General features: G+C 41.7%; 2 protein-coding genes across 12 annotated transcripts in view; one reads left to right on the top strand and one right to left on the bottom strand.

Annotated features, from left to right (window-relative positions):
- PLEKHH1 (pleckstrin homology, MyTH4 and FERM domain containing H1) overlaps nt 1-11,423 on the top strand; it is a 67,661-nt gene extending 56,238 nt beyond the window's left edge. For 4 of the 9 annotated variants that reach the window (XM_077322509.1, XM_077322510.1, XM_077322511.1 and 1 more), the window contains exons 25-28: nt 437-579; nt 2,025-2,154; nt 3,105-3,191; nt 4,846-11,423. In XM_077322509.1, coding sequence (XP_077178624.1) covers nt 437-579; nt 2,025-2,154; nt 3,105-3,191; nt 4,846-5,202 — 717 coding nt within the window. In that variant the 3' untranslated portion in view covers nt 5,203-11,423. Of the gene's footprint in view, nt 1-436; nt 580-2,024; nt 2,155-3,104 lie in introns of all 9 variants that reach the window. The other 5 variants (XM_077322514.1, XM_077322513.1, XM_077322512.1 and 2 more) reach the window with 3 other exon arrangements.
- Nucleotides 11,424-13,275: 1,852 nt separating this feature from the next.
- PIGH (phosphatidylinositol glycan anchor biosynthesis class H) lies at nt 13,276-21,432 on the bottom strand. 3 transcript variants are annotated; one of them, XM_077322519.1, is made up of 4 exons: nt 21,177-21,432; nt 19,197-19,406; nt 17,958-18,005; nt 13,276-13,907 (listed from the first exon to the last, which is right to left on the bottom strand). In XM_077322519.1, the coding sequence occupies exons 1-4, from the start codon at nt 21,354-21,356 to the stop codon at nt 13,821-13,823; spliced, it is 525 nt and encodes a 174-aa protein (XP_077178634.1). In that variant the 5' UTR covers nt 21,357-21,432; the 3' UTR covers nt 13,276-13,820. The 3 variants fall into 3 exon arrangements, with proteins under 3 accessions (XP_077178634.1, XP_077178633.1, XP_077178635.1); XM_077322518.1 differs by having other exon boundaries at nt 17,958-18,041; nt 21,177-21,425; XM_077322520.1 differs by lacking the exon at nt 21,177-21,432 and adding an exon at nt 20,661-21,019 and having other exon boundaries at nt 17,958-18,041.
- Between the last annotated feature and the right edge of the window lie 4,323 nt (nt 21,433-25,755).

Genomic DNA, 25,755 nt, shown 5'->3' with positions numbered 1-25,755 from the left:
ATTCTATGATTCAGGAGGAAATGTGATGTTTGAGGAGAATTTTACTGATACCATTGACGACCAAAAAGACAAATAAGCGGGTTCTAGATCAAATCAAGCTGAACTCTCCCTAGAAGCTAAAATGACTAAACTGAGGCTATTATGCTTTGGTTATATTATGAGAAGATAAGTTACTGAAAAAGACAATAATGCTAGGAAAATTTAAAGGCAACAGGAAAAGAGGAAGGCTCAACATGAGATGGATTCAGTCAAGCAAACGACAGCCTTCAGTTTGCAAGATCTGATCAAAGCTGTTTGTGATTGGATATTTTGGAGGACATTAATTCATAGGGTCACCATAAGGAAGTAGCTTTCTTTCCATAAAATATGTACTGTTAATGCAAAAGCCACAGCTGTCAATCTCTTTGAGACTCATTTTGCCTTACCTTGTTCTTAGGTGGAATATGGGGATTTGGATCGGCCAGTACCATCAAGCCCAGGTGGGTCATCACATTCCAAAATGCAGCATCTTCTCCAGCAAGTGCTGGACAAATTCTATCCCAAGCGTTACAAGCACCATGCTACTACTGAGCAGATGAGGTAAGAGATTAAATGTGCCTGGTTGTATTCTGTGATGTCTTCAGCATTTCACAGGTAAAAATAGGGGCATTCCTATGCGTGAATGATTGGGGCTAAGAACAGAGTAAAACAGCCCCACAGCAAAACTCAGTGGACTATGGCAGAGCTAAAAATAAAATCAGTATCAAATGGCCATAATCCATAAATTGGGAATAAAAGGACATTCCACACAAAATTTAGTTGCAGCTCCAACTGGATTTTCTTTTCTTTTACTAGTCAGCCAGTTTTCTTTTAGTTGTCTTCATAACCTTCTAGACTGAACTCCATTCTATGAATATTAAGCTGCTGAATGTTGTTTAATGCTGTTTCCTTTGTTAATGCCTTTCTTTTGTGGTTTATTATTTATCATTGTAACATTTTAATGTTGCTGTCTTTATGAGTTTGTTGTATTAGTTTTCTTCATAAGCTGACTCAAGCAGGTTTCTGGAGAGACAGCAAAACATTGAACTACTATGTAGAGGTATTGCAGTAATTGTAATGGATTTAGACTCAAGTAGCCCTGCATAGGCTTGCACTGTAAATAAATCAGCCAGTCTCTTGCTGTCTTTTTGTCTGCATTTCCCAATCTCAGCAGACTGGGACATAGAGTGTAGGTGAAACAAGACTAGAGTTATTTGATCCTGAGGACCAACTCCAGCCAACACTCTTCCTCAGCATTTCTTTAGGGAGGCTGCAAACCCAACCAGTGCAGGGGACAACCCACTTCCTAGGTCAAACCCTCCCCCACATCAGTAAAAACTCCTTTTTGACAGAATTGTTTAGCCCAGGGGTAGTGAAACTCGGCCCTCCAGATGTCCATGGACTACAATTCGTACAATTCGCTGGCAGAGGCTCATGGTAATTGTAGTCCATGGACATCTGGAGGGCTGCACACATGTTCATGATTTCCACAGCCTCCCTGAGATCAGCTGGTAGTGTGAGATAGAGCTGAGTGTAATCAGCATGTTGATGGCACCTCAGCCCAGACCTCTGTATAACTAGGTAATTAGAACAGGTAGGAATTAATTAGTGTCTCTAACAACAATCAGCTCTGATGTTTAATTACATAATAGACCACAATAAAATAGATACGCGCAGTCAATAACAAAAAATCCGGAGCACAGTAATGAATTGTCCCACCTAGACTGTAGAGTAAAATCCATGCTACTTCTCATCAAGCCTCTTCTGAAATGTGAGACCTTTTCATGGGAAAAGGCAGGTGCTTGTTACTTCATGAACATCACATCCAAGAATAATATTCCCCCAGTGTAATCCACTTTGTTGAATTTAGGTTATTGTCTTATGAAATTTGGTGATAGGGATGTAAACAAGCATCTGAGGTGATGAAACTGTTATCCAAGATACAAAATTAACCCAGTTGTTTTGTACTAGCCAAATCTGAACAAGCTGTGATATTATTTCCACAGACAGCTGGCTGATAAATTGGCAGCAAAGTGGATGGTACTACAGGGTTGTTCTTCTCCAGAATGTGTCCGGATCTTTTTGACAGTGGCTCGGAAATGGCCCCTCTTTGGAGCCAAACTGTTTACTGCTAAGGTAATTCTGTGTTTAGTTGTACAATCATTCTTGAACAGTATTCCACAGAATATCTGTTCTATAAAGTGTACTCGTTTTTAAAAACGGGTAGTAAAGTCTTCTCTTTGTTAGCTTTGTTAGGTCATTTTTCAAACTGTTAAGCATGTGTTCTTCCTACCACTAGGGGATGCTAAGTCATCATAAATACCTTTGAATATCGTAATGAAAATTATTTGTAACCAAGCAAATCTAATTTTTAAAAAAACCTTTTGTCCAAGTTCTTTTCTTTGAATCTTGCATTATTTATTAATAATTTGTATTTATAGTCTCTCTTTCTTGCTGGGGTTTAATGCAAATGATTTTTTTAATTACATATACAGTCATTAAAACAGGATTACAAAATTAGAGCTCAGTGCAAAAATAACAGTATAATACAGCAGATAATTAATAAAAGCAAGACTAAACCATTGGAGAATAAAACCAGCATGATATATGGAATAAACTATGCAGTGGAGTTGGATTACAAAATTAGAAACATTGTCAATAATAGTACATGCAATGAAATTCGCCTAAACTTTCTCATCGCCTTTAATATTTGAATTGTTTCCATTATAAAAATGGCCTCCTGAACAATTCTGCTCATTAATTGAATCTAGCCCTTCTAGGATAAAGGAGGCCTTATCTCTGTTTTCTTAAACTATTTCAATAAGATTCACATTTTGAAACTAGGAATAGCGCTTGGAGACTATGACATGCCCAAGGCTAACCAGTGAAATCATGACTGAGAGGAAATTGAGTGCCTAATCAGAATTTACATTTTCCACATTGTGAACGGCCATATGTGCCAGATTATTGATTGTTTCCCTTTGGGGTGAAGCAAAGTAGTAGTACCGTTGATAATATTGTCTGGGTTTCCAGGGAGTGGCAACAACATGAAATTATAAAGAAACTGATGTGTGTTATTTCTTCAGCCTGTCCTGCCTTCACCCCTGGAAGACTGCCCATTGTGGATAGCTGTGAATGAAGATGGAATAAGTCTACTGGAATATAGCACTATGGTGAGAAATATTAGCAAATATGAGTACTCCTTTGCAGAAGCAATTTTAAACAATCTGATGACAAGGAGGTTTGATATCTGAGATTCCTTATTTACTCTGAGTATAGAGCAGAACTACTGGTGTTCGTTTTTTAATGGAAAAAATACATTGTTTATTTTTACAGGAAAGACAGGGGGCTAAACCAAGAGACAATAACAGAAATTATCTCTGTATGTGTTATTGTTATTAGAATCATAGAGTTGGAAGGGGCCATACAGGCCATCTAGTCCAACCCCCTGCTCAACACAGGATCAGCCCAAAGCATCCTAAAGCAATTTGTGTTATTTTGTAGATAATACCATCTTCCAATGTAGTAAAATCTAACTGTTCCAAAATATAGTCTTGGATTGTATGTGTATGTATGATATATAATGACATCACTCATATGACATTTTAATGTGCTTTACATTTATTATCTGGGGTTAAGAAATTCAGACTGGCCCAAAATTGTTGTTTTTAGTTTATCCGTGAAGATCCATTCTCATATACAAAGATGTCCATACAATGTCATGAGTCATGTTGTTGTTATATGCCAAATGAAGAAAGAACTCTCCTTCCCTTTAAGAGTACCCTCCCTTTAAGAGTATAAGCTTCTTCTTGTTAGGGCACAGCAGACACTGCTTATTTAGTCATTTATTTGAAATATATTTATACCCTGCCTTATCTTTGCAAACTCAAGACATCTAACAAAACAGCAAAAACAGTAGGAGGCAGACATGGTAAGCATCCAACAAATTAAAATCAGTACACAATTCACAAATTTAAAAGCGAGGACATAGAGTTAAACACGGCTTTAAAAGCTTGCTTTCCACCAGAAGCTCTCTGATAAAGAGCAGTCTTTTGCAGTCTGTTACAAGCACTCAACAGTGCCAGGACTGAACATGACACTATTTTCCAGTTGAGTAGAGTAGGTAAATGGGGAGGCAGAGGGAAGCACCTTTTTAAAAATTCCATTGATGTTAATTTGACAAATATTGATGTTACTTTAGAATGAATATTGACTGCCTGCATATGTACTTCTGCATCCTCATAATGCCTTCTCAACCAGTTAGTCTCTTGCAGCAAAAATACAGAGTCCAGCTCCATCTTAAAGGTGTTCGTTCTAGTCCACAAAAGCTTATGCTGGAATAAAACCTTGTTAGTCTTTAATGAACCACTAGACTCCTGTTTAATTTTGCTTAAACTTTGCATTTCATAAACAGATTATAAATAAACAGATTAAGTGACCATCTTTCTACCGTAGGAAGTTCATGCTATTAAGGACACATGGAATTTCACACTACTTCTGGAAAGGGGAGCATAAAACAATGTGATTTTAGTATCAGTGTTTATAAGGTAATGTAGAAGTGAGAGGTTTTACCCAGATTTCATGTTAGGAAAGCTTACAATTATGCATACACGGATGTGGATCTCTGAACAGAAGAAAGTCTCAGAGAAACAAGTGCTAAGTTTAGGTACCTTAAATACAGCTCCAATAGTCTGTATGGCGAAGGATATTTACACTGATCTACTTGTTGTTTAGACAAGGCCTGAAAACATATAGTGGAGGGGGTGAAGATTGTCTTCTTCCAAAGCATTTTCTTTTCCCCAATCACCTGTCTTTGTTTACATACAGCACTTAAAACTATCTTATGCCTTCTCTTCTGTGCTGACCTTTGGAGGCTGCCATGATAACTTTATGATTGTAATCAGCCAAGTGAAGGATAGGAGCTCTGGAAAAACTGCCCCAGAAAAATTACTTTTTGCAATGGCAGCTCCAATGGTGAGTATTAAGCAAAATGTAAGAACATTTCTTTTTGTGGTAACATTTAGAAAATGGCATTTTTTTCTTTCCCATATAAGAAGACCAGAGAATGCCCTTCCAATATCCTTGGGACAGCAAGTAATACACAACATACACAGTAACTCTGAAATGCTTCCTCTTAGTATCAATCAGACTGGTATTTTCCCAATTATTAATGATATTTTTTAAATTTTCAAACATATTAATTATTCAGGAGAAGCTTACTTTAACTGCCTATCTGTATATTGTTCTATAAATGTTAGCCTGTTTAAATCAAAACTAAATATGAGTACAGAATAAATAGCCTGTTTTTCAAAGAAGTTTCTGGAATTGGCTATTGTGTTCCTGTCTTATATTGTAACCTGTTTAGCACTCCACAGAACCTTGATTCAGAACATTCCAGCAGAACATTTTCCCACTTTTAAAGTGTCATTTATACATTCATATAAACCACCCTCCTTCTGCACAACAGGAATAAATTCTTAACTGGAAGTTACTAAAAAAAACTGAATGGAAAGCTGCAGCTTCTCTCCTCTGTGCACATGTGATGGTTCTCAGCCTCGGGGGGGGGGGGGGATGTTCATGCCTAAAAGCCTTGCTCTAGAATGTCCCAAATTACAGCTGCACGGAGGTACAGATCTCACTGGTATGATTGTGCTGATGACCACACCCTCTGTTACAAGTAAGCAATCTGCTCTTCCTCTGCAGGATGCAATTGCCTCAAAATATCCAGAATAGAAGTGGTATATAAGTCATTCATGCTTTGGGGAGGAGCCCACAGCTCAGTGGTAGGGCATATTAGTAAAATGTGCATATACAAGATCTAGCATCTGATAAAAGATTTCAGATAGCAGAGAAGGGAAGACCGAGGTTTTTGAAGGGCCACTGGGACTTAGGAGTCACAGCACTGGTAAACATGGGCCTGACTCACTATATGACTTTACCTTAAAGATCATCTTACAGCAGGTCCAATAAAATGAATGCTGTTGAGTTATTTCTCTTTTCCTCTCTCTTGCCATCCCTCAAGCAGATTGTTGAAGTGACTCTCCTTATCGCCAGTTATATTAACTACTGTTCAACTCCAAGCATCAGTTCAACATGGCATACATCATCTGCTAAGAAGCTCATGAACATTGAAAGCAGATGCTTCTTTCCTTCTCTGCCCCGGATGACTAGGGGGCCAACGCTGCTGTAAGGCCCGTTTCCCTTTGCCACACTGTGAATCAAGGACTGCTGTGATTTCACTGTCTGTGACCAGGCAGGCTCCAGGACTACCTCCTTGGTAAAGCGCAACAACATTCCTAGAGACTTGTTTAGAGCTAGACTCCTTCTACCTGCTAGATTTGTGAGGGGGGGTATCTATTTTGAACAGACTGTGCACCTTTTATAATATTTTGTCCTGCCTTAATAAGACATGCATTACTCCTTCATGCCCAAATCTCTTCCTCTATGAATGGCTTCACAGAATTCCCCTTGATTGCACTGAAATTGTTGAGTTCATAGGCCGTTTACATCAGAGGTAGTCAAACTGCGGCCCTCCAGATGTCCATGGACTACAATTCCCAGGAGCCCCTGCCAGCATTCGCTGGAAGGGCATTTGCTGGCAGGGGCTCCTGGGAATTGTAGTCCATGGACATCTGGAGGGCCGCAGTTTGACTACCCCTGGTTTACATACTAGTTCCATAGCTGCTATCCCTAACTTCTTGTGTTTTTGATATGTCATACCACATTGCCTACTGTTAGAATCCAAACCTATGCCACCTACCCTTCTCAGTAATTTATTTCTTCCTGTGTTGGTTCTTTTCTGCTTTGGACAGCAAACTCTGCAGGAAAGGAGAATTAATTCTGAGCATTCATCTCTTGATCTTATCTTCTGCATTTCTTGGATTACCCTTCTGAAAACAGAATTCTTTTTTAACTGTTGGTTTTTCCGAATGCTTGAGTTCTCCCCTTCACCTCTAGTAATAGGGAAAATGAGATATGGTATTCCTCATATTATTTAAAGTATACTGTTAGTGGAATGGTGCTATGAACATCCAGTAATAACATACTGATCACATAAATGCAGACAGTCTTACAAGTGTCAAGCAGCCTGGCTAAGAGAGTTCATACGATTTAGCAAAGAACACCAGGAGTAATATATTGGTGTTTTTAAAGAGAGTTTACAGTGAGGAGCAAAACCTCAAAGGCTTTTCTGCTTACTTTTCACAAGCATAATGTTTAGCTCTCAAAGGGAAATGGGGAAAACTTGTTAAGAGGGCTATTGCTTCTCAAGAGAGTTTGGAATGAGGAAATACCTAGGTTGTGGATATTCTTCAGCTTGAAGATCAGCTTTTCACAAGATTAATAATTAGTTCTCTGAGTAGAAACTTAGGCATGAGATGTTTAATACAAAGCAGTTTTATCTGGTCTGTTACCTTGATGCTTAGGGCAATGCAGAAGTTGGCAGTCAGCTTGCAAGTACTTCTTTGAAGAAGCAATGTGCAGTTATTACGACACCTTTTGGCTATTTAAATAATTACTTGTACCAATGCCTTAATCTTCTAAGCATCAGCACTTCATCAAGCATATATCTCAGAATTTTTAGTAGGGTGGCTTAACTTCCTGTCCCTGGCACTAGGTCTATTCCTTGTAGCAGACACCTGTCCTGATGCATGTTACATGCCACTCCTTTAAAGTCTTTAAAGCTATCAAAACTACAATGGCCCTCTAAGCTAACTTTCCCAAATTTTAATCAAGGTACACAGAACATTTTGTCCCCAAATTTACTTGTAAAGTAAATACTTTTGTCAAAAGAGATAAGAGGGGAAGGCCTTACGTATTTGAATGTTTACATTTCTCTTTTCTTTGAGTTTTATGTATTACTGGTCTAGTTGTCCCTGAGTAGCTGACTTTCTCACATAAGCCTGTGAAGGGGTTGAGATTGTGTGGCCAAATGCATATCTGGTCTCTGGAGAATACCAAGGTTATTGGCCATCCTGTTTGACAGGATGAGCTAAAAAAAAAAAAAAAAGGAAACTGGTTTTGCACTGAAGCATGAGGCAATTCGCAGTAAAAAGAATTTCAACAATTTCCAATGCCAATTGTTGCCAAAACAAACCTGGATAGTACCTAACTGACCAGCTGGTACTTCCAAAAATGGGTTAACATTACAGACAGTAACAAAATCTAAAAAAAACCCAAGCCTTATAATACCTTTTAATTAACAAAACTATCCAAAATAATATAAGACACTGTGCAAGTTTTTGGGTTCTCTAGAATCATGTAGCCAGCTGGATGTTAAAAAACAAAAAGAGGGGGAAATAAAAATATATCACCTCCTGATCAGGAGGCTTGGCTGACTATAAAGGGCACATGGTGTGGCTAGTAATGGGCTGGGTCTTCAGCATGCCAGGAACCAGAATCAAGAAAGGAGAAGCTATCCAATAGAAATGCAGCAACCATTAGTTGATCTTTCTGATGCTGAGCAGCACACAGAGGTGTCTGGTTTGAGTATTCTGATATGGGCCAATGCAGTTATCGACTTTTTTTGCCTGTTAAAGGATAACATGATGTAGCATTACATTCTCTCTGTAATGGCAATGTAGTGGCAAAAATGGCCAGAGCCATTTTAGGGTGTCCCATAATATGGAAGTAGTGCAGAGTGGGGGACTCAATCATGTAGTCATGTCACAAAGCAGAGTGATACTATATGCTATGGAGAAGAATTCAACATGGAGATGTCATTTACAGAGCCAGCCTTATGTTCAGTGCAACATAATTTTGCCATGAACAAATAATTTGGAGGCAAGTTAGAATGTAGTGTTGATTTTCTGTGAGAATACTGATTTTACTGACACACTGGAAAGATGCATTATAAGGACCATGACAGATCTTGAAGTAAATCATATTGCTGAGGGAACTGGTTTTATTTAACCATAAGAAAAGCATGTATGCCTATACATGCCAACTTGGAGAAAACCCTCATAAATTCAGTGGGACTTTCTTCAAAGGAAACATAGATAGAATTGGATTACTCAAGGGACAATCAGTTATCCCAAAAAGGTGCAAAAACAATTACTGCATTCATCCCATGTACTGTGGACCAGAAATGAAGCAATAGCTCAGAACCCTTGGACGATAGTTTCAGGTTACACTTTTGGAAAACAGTATCAATAATAGTACTATTAAGAAGAACAGTTAGCAAAAGAGCAGAATGGCTGGGAGATCTGTGGAATATCTTCTCTAGAGAATGCTAGGGAACACTTGTATATGTTTGGGGAGTTTTAGAAATGGATAACTGTCATGACGTAACCCTGACATGGAGGGCCAGGCTAGGCTGGTCTTAGAAGCAAAGCAGGGTCAGCCCTGGTTAGTATTTGGATGGGAGCCTTCCACGGCAGCCCAAGACTGTGATACAGAGACTGTCAATGGCAAACCCACCTCTGAACGGCTCTTGCTTTGAAAAACTCTAGAGAGTCACCATAAGTTGGCCGTAGCTTGACAGCATTTTCCACCACTTTTATAAACGAGATGGTGGATGATTGGTTGGAGGGGGGTTGCCCTCCAACTGAATGATTCTATGTAGCTGTACATTTGCTGGCAGGGGCTCATGGGAATTGTAGTCCATGAACATCTGGAGGACCACAAGTTGACTACCCCTGCATTAAAATGAGTAGAGAGAAAAATCCATTTTGACCAAAAAATAAGCCACATTGCTTGAATGTAATGCAGAGTAGCAATAGAAGAATTCACCACATATTTTAACTTTGAATTTTTCTAAAACTTCAATAGCCAAATGATTTTAGGGATTTAACAAATACTTGAATGACTGTTGGAGAATATCTCTATAAACATTTGTATCTTGTGTTATTTACTGTACATAAAGGACTACTTCCAGGCTCTTTTCCCTAGGGGTGCCTTGCCAAGGTCTCTATTCCACTCTAAGCAGAGTAATGGCCTTCTAAGGGTTAATGGCACTATGAGGATTTGAACCTGGGTCTCCTCATTCCTTACTCCTAATCATAAAGTGCCTGTCTTGATCTTTGTAATGTTGGAACCACTATATTGTATTTCTGGATGTGCCTACTACTGTCACTGGTACCAATGTTGCCTTTGAAAGATAAAGGCATGTGATGATGTTTTGTCTTTAAGCTACCACAAATTGTGTCAGGCTTCACTAGTGCTTACCATTGGAATCCCTCCTGCCTTAATGCTGTCTTTGCAAGGGGAAGTGAGGGGAAGTGGCTAGCAAACAACCATATTCCTAAATGCAGTCCTGACATCTGGCCTTCCAAACTACTGAAGTGTTTTTATTCTAATAATCATTGGGACAAAGCCTTTAGATCAAGCTCTTAGTTTTACCATTGTTAGACACAAAGTGACAATTTCCCTTTTCCCTTTTGTTAAAAAAATGGTGCATCTTTTCACTGTACTTTCTAAAGGTTCTAAAACCTCTTCCGTTAAAATGCTCTAATGAATTTGTGACTAACGGGAGACTTGGAGCTGGTTCACTCCTCATATTTGCTTTGCATCCTCTTTATCATTTCCATGGAGTTAGGGGCCAGCTTCTTCAGACCTATGAAGCAGCTCTAGGTTACTTGACCTGAACAATCATTTTATAGTATTTAACACTTCAAAGCACATCAGCAGCATTTTTTTGCAGCTAATCTGAACCTCAATCTGCAGTCTGAGTCAGAATTTAAAATTTGCTGACGAAGCTTCCTGTGGGAGCCAAGAACAGAATCAGTCAGTTGCCTATGCTCTGGCTACTATTAAATAACTCTATCGATTTCAACAGAATTCATGTATTATTATAATTATTATATTTATTACGCACCCTTTCCCCACAGACTCGGGATTAGATTGTTGGGCATTTCAGGCAATTAAACCTAGACTGCTTGTTTGTACTAAGAATGCATCTTTAACAGTCTTACGTGGGTCAGCAAAGTAACAGCGAAGTCATTCATAAAGCAGCCCACAATAGGGAATACATTCATTTTTTATAATAGGAATCTGCTTTCCAGTTTTAAAATTATGCTTGACTTCTCACCTACCTTATGAAGTAATTCAAAATTATTCGTATCAGACAAATGAGAAATGGAAGCAGAACTGGCTCATTAAACAAAATGAGATGTGAAGCGGAACTATCAGAGCCAAATCCAGGTCTCTCCACATTGGTCTCCACAGACTTTCATACAGCCATATGCCTATTTATAGTTCGAATTCAGAAACTCTGTACATTCCCTGACTATTTTATATGACTCCACTGCAGCACAGATGATGTAACTTTATTCTGATCAGCTCCCTGACACTAACTGGACATTAAGTGCTGTGTGAGCAGACGGACTAACAAAAGTCTTTAATAATGACCATCTTGTATTAAAAGGCTGCCAAAAGATGATAAATAAACTTGTGTCTGTGAGTAAAGAGATCTTCGTTTCTTTGTATTCATTCTGTAACTTTGTTACTCAGCAACTATGCTATGAACAGGTGGTTTCATCATTAATTAAGAGCATCATTAATGTAGTAAGCAAAGACATGGAAGAATATTGAAAGAACCAATCTCCTACCACAATGGAAAGAAGTTTAGAGAAAACAACAACAAAAAATCTGTCTTGATGTGCTAGCTCTCCTGATGGAATGAAAGATTTCAGAGCCAGCACATATTCCATGCAAAATGTTTCTCCCAAGCAACTCATTAAAAGAAACTATTGAATGTAGAGGCTTTGTGTTGGAATAGCAGCCTTGACATGCCCATCTTCAAACCTGTACCTGTTGTATTGCAAACAATGGTGACTTCTCTATAGAGAATGATGATGTTCCAGCCCGTTTCTGCATTAGGACTGTTTGTGGCCTTAAGATGTTATGACTTTTCTTTGGGATGTGGGGGGGCACTTGTAAACCTAATTGAGATGCTCTGTCCCGTTAGCAGACTCCAGGAAGGGGCTTGTTTTCCCTCTGCAAAGACTTTGCTGCAGGGGCTCACCTAATTCCTCTTTGCCCTGCGCCTGTTCAAAATATCTGAGGCAACAAGACAAGCTTATACAGAGGTTTAGAGAATCTTAGCATGCAGATGACATCCTGTTCTACCTTGTTTTTAATGTGGAGCTTAGCTGTTACAGAACGTGGTGAACCACCCAATAACAAGGGATTATCAAAAGCAACTTTTTGGTGCATCTGTACTGGTGAGGTTCTGGGCAAAATTCAAGTGTTTTGCTTTGAACTATAAATCCAAAATACATATCACATATCACCTTAGCTTGCACTATAAAAGCACTAAAGAGAAAGCACTAAAGAGATGCTTTGATGGCTATCCACCAAGCGTGGAACTCTCTTATACAGGAGATTCACAAACCACACCTAGAACACTGTCCAAAACTACTTTACGTGTTTTTGTTTGGACTGGCTTTTAATGACAGCAGGAAATTAGATTTTGTATCATTTAAAAACTACAACAAGGGGGCTTCTGAGGGCTTGCAAGGAAGATAAACTCTACCTCCAGTTCCTCCCTTACTGGTTTCCTCTTCTTTACCTTTTTTTCCTGCCAACACCATCTACATCACTTGCACAAGTAGCTACAGAAATCCACCTGAATTCTGGCTTGGGGGAAAGAGGTGACATTTGTGTGTATATAAACATCTCTGTTAGCTGTAGGTAGGTATCCTCAAATTAGCTTTTTCTTTAAACTCTGATTTTTCTGCAACCTTGGGGATTTCCTCAGATTTGCAGTACTCTTAAACGGTAGCCAGGTTTACCTATCTGTGTAGGGACCAATCTTTGGCTATTAGATATATGTGTTTATTAAATTGCAAATACCATGCATTACTTAACTGCTACATTCTTCTAGTAGAATGGCCTCCACAGGACTTAGAAGGGTCATGTTTTACATAGGGTGATGCTGTTAAGTGTTGCTACTTGCCTCACATCTCTAGGTGAAACAGTATAGACATTCAAAAAATGAAGCATGTTTTACCATTTGACAGTTAACCAACCCACAGTCCAAATTGCATACCCATTAATTATGAGAGAACTGTATGACTTTTTGTGCAAAAGCAACTCCTCCCCCATCTGTCCACTACTGACTTACTTTTGAAATCCCCCTTTCCAAAGCAGTTTCCTGTGTGGTCGTGTAAGACTGTTGCTGAGAATCTGAAAGTGGCCTCATACAATTATGAGAGAAACAGTTCTCTGCTACTTGTATTTTTAAGAATTCAGGAAGAAAACGGATAGATACTACTTGTGAGCCAGGGAAATGCAGATGAAAACACAATTAAAACAAGCCAGAAAATGAAGCATTTTAATCACACAATAACAATGACAGAATGCTAATGACAAGCCTTTGTATGTGGTAGGTGTATCAGCAAGTCCCATGAAACAATGATCAGCCCTCAGCCAACAGTTTAACACTGCTGCCAGCTTCTTCTGTGTATCTGCATTAAGAACAGGAGCTAGATTGTATATGGCACTCATCACCCCCTGGCTGCTGAACTTTCCTTGTAGATTTCCATTCACTTAAGCAGAGTTAATAGTTGACAGAAAAGAAGATTATTGTCGAGTTTCTTACAGCATCATGTTGACCAATGAAGAGATGGAGATCTGGTTTAGATTCCCCCCCACACACACTATTCTTCAAGAAAGTATGTTCAGTCCTTACCCAAAACACAACTGCAATTTTCACTTTTCTGATCCATTAAGTGTTGCTACCTGCCTCAAATCTCCAGGTGGAACCATCAAGTTATCGAGCTCATTAACATGTTTGCCATCCTGCATATTTTTTTAAAAATCATTGCAATGTAGAAAATTTTCTACCTTCATAAAGGTACAGGTCAAAGACATGATTTCTTGGTCTGCTCCAAGATTTCTTGACAACTTTTGTAGACTTCCACAAGACAGTCTAGGCGTGGCTTGGAGCTCTGTAAAGAAGAGAAAGATTTAGATAGTTGACAAATTTTAATTCTGTAGATAAAAGGCAGACTGTGGAAGCTTCACACAAACAGGGACAGTGCAACAAGAAAAAAATGATCTCAAAGGATGGAGATGGTTCATCAAATTGCTTGGAAAGAAAAAATTCTATAGCATACTAGAAGAAGAAGAAGAGCTGGTTCTTATATGCCACTTTTCTCTACTCAAAGGAGTCTCAAAGTGGCTTACATTCGCCTACCCTTTTCTCTCCCCACAACAGACACCCTGTGAGGTGGGTGAGGCTGAGAGCCCAGATATCTGAGAGCCCAGATATTACTGCTCTGTCAGAACAGCTTTATCAGTGCTGTGGCGAGCCCAAGGTCACCCAGCTAGCTACGTGTGGAGGAGTGGGAAATCAAACCCAGCTCGCCAGATTAGAAGTCCACGCTTCTAACCACTACACCAAGCTGGCTCTGATGGACAAATTCCCTGCAGTTTGATTGAGAAGTGGCTAGTAACTGGGTTTTTAATAATGGAAATAACTTTTTTCCTGAGCTGAATTACAACCTTCAGAAATCCATACCTGAGTTCTGAAATGTGATATTGTTGAAATGACAACAATAGGAATGTGAAACAATCAAAAGACAACCTCACATCCTAGGATGCCTCTCAGAAAGGTTTCTGTTGCTCCATAACACTTGAAATGCTGCTAAATATTTCCATGACAGTATCCCAGATCCTAGAGGAACTAGGATATGGAGTTTTTTAGGGCACCTGATAGTGCAACTCAGTATTGCGTTGCTCTGAAAAGCTACATTATCTAGGATAGGGCTTCTTGCTGAAAATTTTTGAACCATGTAAGAATCTATTGAGGAAATAGTGCTTGATTCATGTTGCAACCAGACATTACAAGCTTTTAAAGTCTTATTTTGGGCTAAGTAAATACTGTGCATGCTTTATGATCCCAAAGCTTGTCTCAAAACTGCTACAACTGAATTTTTTAATCACAGTATTCATGTCACTTAACTGCCAACAATTAAAAGAACCAGTAACCTTTTCTTGAAACATGCTAATTAATAAATTCATTGATGAAAAGATTATCAGTGAAGTTGTAAACTGAGCTATAACCTTCTATATTCAGTGAAAACAAAGGGTCATTCTCTTTACAAAACACCCTTATACTGAATTAGATCACTGGTCCATCAAAACCTATATGGTCTACTCAGACCAGCAATGGTTCCCCAGGATCTCAGGCAAAGGACTTTCACATCACCTATCACCTGATCCTTTTAGCTGGAGATGATGATGACTGACCTACTGTATGCCAACATGTGCTCTTCTACTAAGCACCAGCCCTTCCCCTGTATATTGGCACTGTATACCTTAATTATATTTTGTGTAGCTACCAACTAGCAAACAATGTGAACAGAAACTTTTTTAGTCTTTGCTGCAGTAAACTGTGGGACCTAGGTTTTTTTGTGGATGTAATTTATGATTAGGAAATCATTCCTGTAATGTGTAATTCATATATGAATCATTCTCACAACTGACTGAATATTTTCATGGTAACTGATAACTTGCATTATGAGACATGTCTATCGTTCCTCCTAGGTACACAATAGAACATTTTAACCTCAAACTGCCCTGGTAGCCAAGTTAGACTGGGAAATATTGTCAAGCTTAAGATCACCCAGGCTCATTCTTCATGGCGGCAGGCACACCGGCCACCACCAATGCATTGTGGCGGAGCTGCATGCTCTGCTCTGCAGCATTTTGTGTCCCCATGGGGAACACATTTCGGTGCCAGAGCTGCTCCAATGCCAAAATGTGCCCCATGGGGGACACATTTCAATGGGACACCGGGTATACCACTGAAATGTGTCCCCCCTGTGAAACACAGCGGTGGCAGACTGGTTCCGGCATACTGGGGGGGGGGGGACAGGGGGTGTTAATGTTGCATGAAGGTGAGATTGTGTGGAATGCAATCCCACCTTCCTGCAATGTAAAAAAAAATGCCCTGTCTGCTTCACACTGCTGTGAAGGGCTGCAAAGTGGACCAGGGCATCTTTTGCCCCCTCTGGGCCACCATAGGGCAGGGAGGTCCACATGGGCCTGCTGCAGTACAGGCCCTGTTAGCCCCCACAGTGGTTATGGGAAAGTGGATTATCCTGCATTCACTTAGCCTGGAATAACTGAGGTCCCAATCCACAGCAGCCCCAGGAGGGGGCCTGCCCAGCGGCTGCATCATGTGGAAGTGGGGGTTAGCCTCACTTCCATATGACCGCTCTCTTGGCCTTTTCCGTTTGTGCAGAATAGCCCCAGCGACCCTTGTAATTTGAATTGGGCCATAAGCGTAGAATTTTTAAGTCCAAGTCCAAACTTTCAACTTCACTGTCATGGTCTTTTATTATTATTAATATGTCCAATTTTCTCACTGGAACTTTGCGTAATTTGCATTTCTAGACAAAATCTGTTTGTTTTTTTAAATTAAAATTATAGACACCAATAATAGTCTGAACAGACTCCATGCTTTGGGATGTGCGCCTTTAAAAGCCTGTGGACAATGATACTTAAAAGACCATCTTTCCCCATTCCATCATCAAAGGCCTTGCTCTGGTTGTCTCCAAAAGTGAGGTAGACAGCAACTAGAAACAGGACCACCTAAGTGCTTACTCCTCATCTTAGCAATGTCCTCCTCAGAAAAGTGCAGTTGGCTCCATCATATTTATCCTTCAGAATATAGAATATTTTATTTTCTAGAGATTTCTTCTGAAATCTGTTCAGTTTTTGTTCAATGTGGCTGCTGATTTTGGGGGTTTTTCATAATTATGTTAAATGTATAAAACTGTACAAAATATTTTAATGAATATTTATGATCACTATCTTCCATATTTATTCAATAATACGGAATATATATACTCTAATAAATCCAATAAAATATATCTGTATGGTTGTCTTCCTAAATGTAAGAAAGTACAAACAATTGTACATTTTTATAAAATCCTTTTTTTTTAATTCCTGTTCAAAAACTGTTTCATCAGTCCTATGATCTTGCTCATTATGGTCAACATTTAGTGTTTGGACTGCCTATGGGACTTCTGTTAGAATCCTGAAGATCTATTAATTTTAATATTTTGTCTTAATGCTCAATATAGTCAACAAAACAAAATAGAGCTGATTTTTCTCAGCTGCAGAGATAAATTTTAAAATGCATGACACAAATGTGAAAAATAGCAAAGAGGAGCCAAGTTTTAAATCCTAAATGAACCACAAAATAAATAGTAACCCCAACAACATTAACACTGAAGAATGGGCACAAAACGGTGATTTTATAAATTCTACTACAGCTTAGACCAAAAAGTAAGAAAATTGAAAAAGTGAATATGTATGTATTTTATTTCTAGCCTCCACATCCTACCCTTTCCCCTGGTGTTCTAATGACTGTTGAGTACTTTAACAGTATAAAGTCCATTTGGAGCCTATCTTTATGAAAGGGAACACTAGGAGTTTCATAGAAAATTCTGTACGTGATTTTAGAATTGTTAATAGGCTCAGTGGAGTGGTAAATTGTATTCTTTAGAGGTGACATAACTGAGAAAAACAGGGGCTTAAATGCACCAAAGGGTGACAAGGGTTACTGCCACACCTACCTGTGCAGAATCAACTGCCTAGAAAGTTCAGCAGTCAATCCATGCTCAATTGAGCATGTCACTGCTCTGCTGAAGGTGCTGTTACTACAAGTCAGTGAATTTCAAACTAAGACATCAGGATGTTTCTGGCCACTGGGCTGACAAAAAGATCATGTAAGAAGCAGTGCTGTACATCACTGCCTAGAATTTTGGAAGAAAAAGGCCACAGTCAAAGCTAGTGGAGAAATTGAACCTGATCTAACATGTATTTGCTATTCTGTATGATGACGACACACCTGTGTACTTCCTCCAGTGAAGAAATATAAAAAACAAATAGATCTCAATAGATCAACAAATATCCCAACAAGAGCAAACTAATGTGTGCTTCCAAGCAAAAAATAATAATAATAAGTTCCCCAGATTTAGACTCACCTGAAATAGTGGTACTACCTCAGAAACTACATGAGGTTCTACAGGATCCTGAAGAAGAATACATAGATAATAGATAACCTTTTGCTACAAAAATAAAACACACACAAAGAGAACAGTGAGAAATTTGTCAGGGGGAACACTTCATCTATCCTTTTAATATGATCACAAATAGCAGTGAAAAATACGAATATACATAGGTTAATTCTACCAAACCAGACCATTGATCCTCGCAGATCAGTATGATCTATTCTGACTCGTAGGAGCTCTCCATCCTCTCAGGCAGAGAATTGTCTTTGCCAACACCTGCCACTTGAGATCTTTTAAAATGGGGGTACTAGAGACTGACCTGGATAGTTAAACAGGGTCAGCCCTGCTTAGATTTGGATGGAAGACCATCAAGGTAGTTACAATACAGAGGCAGACAATGGCAAGCCATGTCTAAAAGACTCTTGCCTATGACGTCACTATACATGAGCTGTACTTTTAATGGCAAAAGCAAAAGAACTAAGAGATTGAACTTGGGATCTGACTGCATGCAATGTGCACACTCCCTGTACCACCACAGCCCCTCTAGCTTAAAGTGTAACAGTTCTTTAAAATAACTCCGGGGGGAGGCAGGATATAAATTAAAGAATAAAAAATAATAATAACTTCCAAATCTCCTGCAGTCACCAAAACAGCACACAATCCTACATTGTTTTTTTCTAGTAGATTGCCTTTAGGATCTGGCCAGAGTAGAACTACAACACTGTTAGGACTTATTAGCTTCCTTAATCTTATCATGACAAGAAAAAACAGGTAAGCATAACTTCTTCATTGTCCCCCATTTCCTGCCCCACAAGTGCTCAGCAACAGGAGAAACACAACCTCTTTCTCAGATGGTTATCGAGGGGTTGCCAGGATACAGTTCCAGAGTGGTCAGTAAAACTGATGCCACCATGGAGATTGCTCTAAGCTAGAAGAGAAAAAGGAGCCAAGTAGTTTGTCTCTTGAATAACTCAGTCAACTTCTGCATCCCATTCAGATCTGGTAGAAAAGACTTACTCAGAGACCTCTCCCAAGGGACAGAAAGCTTTATTGGAACACCAACAGACTCTACATCTGTAGAGTTAAAAAGTTTTTAACGCCGCTTTTGGGACATTAAATAGCCCCTTTTGGACTATTTGTGTTTGCTGAACATAGAAAGCAAAGAGATACAATACTGAATGAGTAGTGGCTCAGAACATCTGGGCAGCTTACCATGTAGATGGCTTCATTGATAACCACATCTTTTACCCGATTCATCTCTAGGAAAGTTGTACTCTCTTTGCCAGAAGCATAGGATGAAGTCATCTGTATTCCAAGGGAACCAACAATCAGCAGGGACTCCTGGTCGATCTTCACAAAGTGCAGATACACAAGCAAGCCAATCAGTGTGACAAATATAGCCGCTGAGAGCACCACGCTATTCTGTAATGAAGAAATTCAAGAAGGAAGACATTCAAGATCAAATTCTGCAACTAGTGCTGTATTTCTACCTAATTAACTAACAAACTAAAGCCATAATTATATGAATTGAAACTATTCAGTCTGCAAATGTAGAAAAAAATCCTGTGGAAGCAGATAGGATGAGATGGGAGATTATATAGAAATCTGAAAAAATGAACGGTACAAAGCTAAATACATTCTCATAATGATGGCACAAAGACTCTCCACTGATATAAACAGGCATCAAAACTGATAACAATGGACAATACAGGCACTACGGGGAATGTGCTGACTAGAGTCCGAACAAGGTAAATGGAAAAATTTTGACACAGCAAAGGCTAGAGATACAGGCTGTTTTGGTTTTTCATATTTCCAAAAAAGGATTTTTAAATTTGCTGCTTCCTTCTGGAGGACTTTTGTGTCACTTAAAAATCTTCCTAACATAATACCTCAATTAGCCAACTGTTTAAATCAGGCAGTATAACTGGAAAAAGACTGTGACCTCCTGCAGCAAATTCTCCCCACCCCAAAGGTGCAGCCTGAGAAAGAATTCCATGCAAAATTTGTTTCCAGTATTTTTGAACTGTGGTTCTAAATAACGTTTATTGTTTGTGATGAGATCTCTCTTTCAATATTCTCCTTTGTTAAATAGAGGAGAGTATGTCACCAGCCCATGCTCTTTAAGCCAGCTTGGTGGTGTGGTTAAGAGTGGCAGCTTCTAATCTGGCAAGCCGGGTTTGATTCCCCCTCCTCATGCACCCAGCTGCATGGCCTTGGGCTAGTCCAGCCTTTCTCAACTTTTTTACCATTGAGAAGTTCTTGAGACATACTTCAAGGTTCAAGAAACCCCAGAAGTGGTGCATTAACAATGCATCCGTTTCCCAAAGGTGTTTCTGGACACATCACCTTGGTGGGGTAGTTACCAGGAGTGGGGAGGTGAACCCCTTCTCCAGAGCCTTGCAAGGCCCTGCAAAGCAGCCTCCTAAGGCAGATCTGAATAAGGCCCCAGGTGCTATCTGAGCAGCTTTCCCTAAAGCACACACCCTTCCCTTTCCTTCCCTGGAATTTCCCCCCAGAGGAAGATGGCATTTTTGTAACCAATTCTATGCAATTATCAGTACAGTCTGTCACACCAAGACTACTAAGAGAGCTGGAAAAGAAGAGGAGCTGTTTTTTTTTTGTACCCTGATTTTTATTACCCGAATCCAGCTTACAATAGACTTGGGACAAAAATACCTTGTTATTCAACATGTTGAGTAAATCAGGGAGTTCATTGCCAGCGGGCAATAGTGATAACCACAAGACAGATTTAAAGGAGGAGAGGTCCATCGGTGGCTACTAGGCAATGTGACTGAGGAGGGCCTCCATCGCCCATTCTCTAAATATTAATGCTGGAAGGCAACATCAGGAGAAAGCCTTGGTTCTGTGCCCTGTTTGTCTACCCTGCAGGGCAATTACGCCACACAGGACATTTGGTGGGATGTAGGATCCCCTGGGGCTTTTCCCCAGAAGGAAGTCACACAGAATTTAGCAGCGCTTCCTGCCGAGTAAACTCAGGCTCGCTGGGCTTGCGGAAGTTGGGGGCAGGCGCTCGGTTGGGGTGAAGGGGTGGCTGCGATATTCGGCGCATCCTTGGCCGAGGCGGGACCCCTTCCCTACGGCTCGCAGGGCCCCCGCGAGACCCCCTTGGAAGGCAGGCGCGCGCTCGGGAGAGGGCGAGATGGGAGCGGGCCTCGGAGGCCTCTTGGGTACCTGGCAGAGCACGAAGAGCCCGTAGGCCGCCAGCCACACCGAGCAAGTGACGGCGCTGAGCGACCGCAGCTGCAGCCGCGGGCAGCGCACCAGGAACTCCCGGCAGGAGGCGCTGTGGGGGCGGCGCTGCAGCGTGATGCGGTCCCCGGACACGGTCAGGTACTGCTCTTCCTCCGCCATTTCCAAGAGACGGGCGGGAGACGAGGCCTCCCTCGTGCGCCTAGAGCGCCTCGATCGGCCCTACTCTAGCCTCGGACAGCTCGGTGGCAGAAAAGCTCCTCCCCTTCCTCCCCCCCTCCCCCCCCGCCGAGAGGAGCTGTCTCTTGTCCTGGAGGAGCTGCCGGAGAGCGAGGCCGCCGGAGGGCTGGGGCAGCCGCGGGCGGGGAACGTGGCGAACGGGCGGATTCCGCTGCCCGGGTCCTCTGAGCATCACTGCCAGGTTTCCTGTCACCTGGGATGCAGCAAGACCACGCCGCCCCTCCGTTCAGCTCCAGGAAAATGCAGATTTCCCGTGTCTCTGGGGGGGGGGGGGGAGCGAGATGCTAGCAAAATGTGAATTGGTCTGAAACTTCTGGGGTAAAAGTATGTGGGGATGGTAATGGATGATAAATGTTCTACTTGAACATATCTGCGATGAATTTATATAAGGTTTGCACTTAAAAAAAACCCTGCCCTTTAAACAAGGGTTTCCTGGATGGGTGGGTTAATTCATTGTTATGTATATTTTTTAATTTGTTAAACATTTATTGGTTGATATGACCATATATGGTCAAGTAAAAAACAAAGCAAAACCCTTGACTATTGATGGGGTGGGAAGGGGCAAGACCATGGGTGGAGATTTACCCAGCTGTTTCCCCACAATGTTCTGCACCATCACACCACTTCTGGGGTTTCTCAAAGGCTAAAGAATGTTTCAGGGGTTTCTCAAGAGTAAAAAAGTTGAGAAAGGCCGCTCTAGGGTGTTGCATACTGGAAGAAGATGCCAAATAAGTGCCTTCGGTCAGTCATGGGCCCTTGGCTGGAGCCTGGTTCAGTCAGAGGCTCATCAGGGGTCAGTCTCATCATAGGTCTGGTGAAAACTAGATGCAGTCAGGTGTCCTGTGCCACTGTTGTTGTTGTTAGGTGCGAAGTCATGTCCGACCCATGGCGATCCCATGGACAATGATCCTCCAGGCCTTCCTGTCCTCTACCATTCCCCGGAGTCCATTTAAGTTTGCACCGACTGCTTCAGTGACTCCATCCAGCCACCTCATTGTCTGTCGTCCCCTTCTTCTTTTGCCCTCCATCGCTCCTAGCATTAGGCCCTTCTCCAGGGAGTCCTTCCTTCTCATGGGGTGGCTAAAGTATTCCACTGTTAGATTCCAAAGTTCCACTGTTAGATATGCATAAAGCCATTCCAGCAATTTCCCTTTGGAGAAAGAAGCAGGATCCTATACTCAGGATTAGGATGAATCCAATTACTCTTTCTTCCAGAGAACTGACCTCCCATGGCAACTTCCTTGGCAACCTGCCCTCCACTTCAGGTGCATTGGACACTGCTATATCTTTCTTCCATTTTACCAGCTATACTATATGCACATCAGATTCATTGTGCAGCTCTTTAATTTGTGATGTTCTGTGCATTGTACATTTTAAATACATGACATGATGTGATGGGTATTGGTTTTATTGTGTAGTTATTTTGCATCTTTCTGTCCCATTTTAGAAAATTTTCTACACAATGTACAATCATAACATTCACAACAAATAATTGTCAATACATAAATATTCTGTAAAAATTGCAAAAATAAAAACCAACAAGGTACGGAATGTTCAGAATAACACAATCAAAGGGCACTTCTACACATTATTAAAAATAGCGTTATGCCAGCTGAGTAGTGTAACGCTACATATAATTGCAGCTACATATAATTGCAGCAATCTCCGGGGCGCTACATATAATTACATGTTGGTGACGTCATGAGGAGGGGCCAGAATATAAAAACAATCAAAGGTAAGTATCTCACTATTTTTAAAGGGTGTAGAAATCCCCAAAGTTTTATCTAAACAGAAATGTCTTAGTGTGGCGCCAAAACAGCTCAATGACAAATTTACTTAACATTTTCCAGAACTATCCATTTCTAAGAAATCCTTACAGAATGGTCGACAAGTTTATTCATTTGTTTTCGCCTGACTTGCATAACTTTTCATGAGGGGAGCAATTTAGAAATGGGATGGCTGCATCAGTGCTCTGGCTTAGTTGGTTTCATGGTGCCAATTAGTTTAGGGGAAAAGAACCTGTAAGACATGAGAGTCCATCTAGGGAGCCTCCATGAAATAGTCTTGTGCAGTGACACGAAGATGTCTTCTGAAGGCAATACCCAAATACCGCGTACATATCCTTTTAACACTCTGGCAGCCAGAATGAAAGAAACTGGGGATGTTTGCACTCACATTATAGTATAAAATGGAGAAATAGGAAAGAAAGTTCCCATTTGTGATGGGGCTATGGCTTCTCTTATAAATATGGAAAGAAGAGACTGTCCCAGAATCCGGGCAATTACCCTTTAAGAAGTCGTTCGTGGCGGACCATTCCAGGTCGTTGGGTCCAGTCGTTCACGTGCAGGGCTGGCCGGACCAAGGTCACCTGGCCGTCGCCCCCCCCCTCCTTTCCAGCCGCCCCCGACTCACACTTTCTTCCTTGCTTGCCTTGGGAGAAGAACTGTGAGGAAGAGGCACTACCGGGTTGCTCCGGGCAGGGGGCGCTGTGCTGGGGCGAGGGGCTGGCCGGTGGTGGGAGTCGCTGGGCCGCCGGGAGATCCCCGCGTTTCGTAACCTGGCGCGGGAGTGGAGAGGGGAGGGCACGGGGGAAGGGGAAAGTCTCCATGGCGATGTCGTAACGCTTGACCGGACAGCCGGCGCGCCTCAGAGGCTCCGGGTCAAGCCGGGGCCCTCCCCACAGAAGCCCCCTCCGCCGGGCTGGGGAAGGGAGACCCCGCAGACCCCCCCACCTCCCCGGGGGGGTTCCCCTGGGCCCCCAAGGGGGCGCCGCCGGGCTCGTTCCTGTTTCCACGGGCGTCCTTGGGCGTTGGCCTCGGCTAGATGCAAGAAAGGGCAGCAGCAGGACTGCAGGCCAGGGCGTGCTGGAGGCAGGGCGCGAGGAGCTCGGTTCAAAGCGCATCCGCCATTTAGGATCTGTCTCGAAGCCCTGCTCGATGCGCTTGGAGCAGAAGTCCTGGCCCGCAGGCCCGCTTATTCCCTTTCTTCCCCGCAAGTGAGTGCCTGCTGGTTGGGTTGCGTCTGTCTGTCAACTTGAAGGTGACCTCCCCTGCATCTCATGAAGTGGATTCAGCCCTCCAAAGCTGGCGCCTCATTAAATCTCTCACTCTCTCTCTCTCTCCGTGTCTCTAAAACAGCAGGAGCGTTTGGGGTGGGCTGCGTTGGCCTTTTTGCGGTTTAGCGCTGAACGTCTCTGCAGCACTTTTGCCTAAACCGCTCCGGACTTCGGATCGTCCCAAGCCAATCACAATAAGTTCAAGGGGACCAAAAATAAGATAACATGATACTTTCCCCCCCCCCCAAAAAAAGATATCCCGTCTGATGTAGAGTCCTAGAGGACGCAAAAGCTTGCAGAGCATCCTGTGACTCCAGGGTGGATGGCTGTGTTGGCTGCAGAAAAATTAAGCCGTAGCCCTAGGAAGATTCAGGAGGTTTATTTCAGCACAGTTTTTCATGAGTCAGAAGTCACTTCATTAGATGATGCTTTGGTTGCATCGCAGAGAGCTCTTAATAGAACAACAAAAATAGAGTCCAATAGCAGCTTTAAGACCAACCAAGATTTATTCAAGGCACGAGCTTTCCACTGCATGCACTCTTCCTCAGACTAAATGACCAACCATCTTAAGTGTAGAATTGTAAGGCAAAATAAATTGTGGCAAATTAGCAAACTATCATAATTATCTAAATTAAGCCATATAATTCTTTGCTAAAAGAGCTAATCAGTCCTTTTGAGTTCAGTTATAGTTCACAAAAACATTGGAGAAATAAAACAGTCCGTGTTAGTAATTAATGGTAGACACTTTTCCAGTCATTGAAAGAATTAAAAGGGATGTGTTGCTGGCCCCATCCGGCTCCACCCAAGCGTGGAAGGATCCCTGCAAGACACGGTCTGTGCCGGCAAGTATCTTACATCCACATTTCTTACAATCCCCTCTTTTAATTTATTTTACTGGACAGCGTGACTGTAATGGGATGTTAGTAATATGTAACGTCACTCTGAATTTAACTCTCTGGTCTCGAGACAAGCTACTTGGCAGCACAGCTTGTGCAGGACAAACGTTTTATATTAGCGGGGATGGGTGTGTGTGTGTGGGGGGGGAGGGTGGCTTCTTTGTAAAAGGCGCGTGTCGGGCTTTTTATCTGCCGGGCAAACCCAAGCGGCCACCGCAGGGCGGAACCTGGCTCGGGATGGGGGGGGGGGGGGAGGAAGCAGCCCCGTCACGATCCCCCACCTGGGGGCTGGTAAAACCCGGGGGCGGTGGAGGGGGGGAGGCACTCCCCCGGGGAACTGCGCGGCGATTGGCCGGTTCGGGGCAGGGAG

Source organism: Paroedura picta, chromosome 2 (assembly GCF_049243985.1).
Source record: "Paroedura picta isolate Pp20150507F chromosome 2, Ppicta_v3.0, whole genome shotgun sequence".
NCBI classification, from domain to species: Eukaryota; Metazoa; Chordata; class Lepidosauria; order Squamata; family Gekkonidae; genus Paroedura; species Paroedura picta.
The sequence above is the reverse complement of the archived record's forward strand: the minus strand, read 5'-3'. Positions and strand labels throughout refer to the sequence as shown.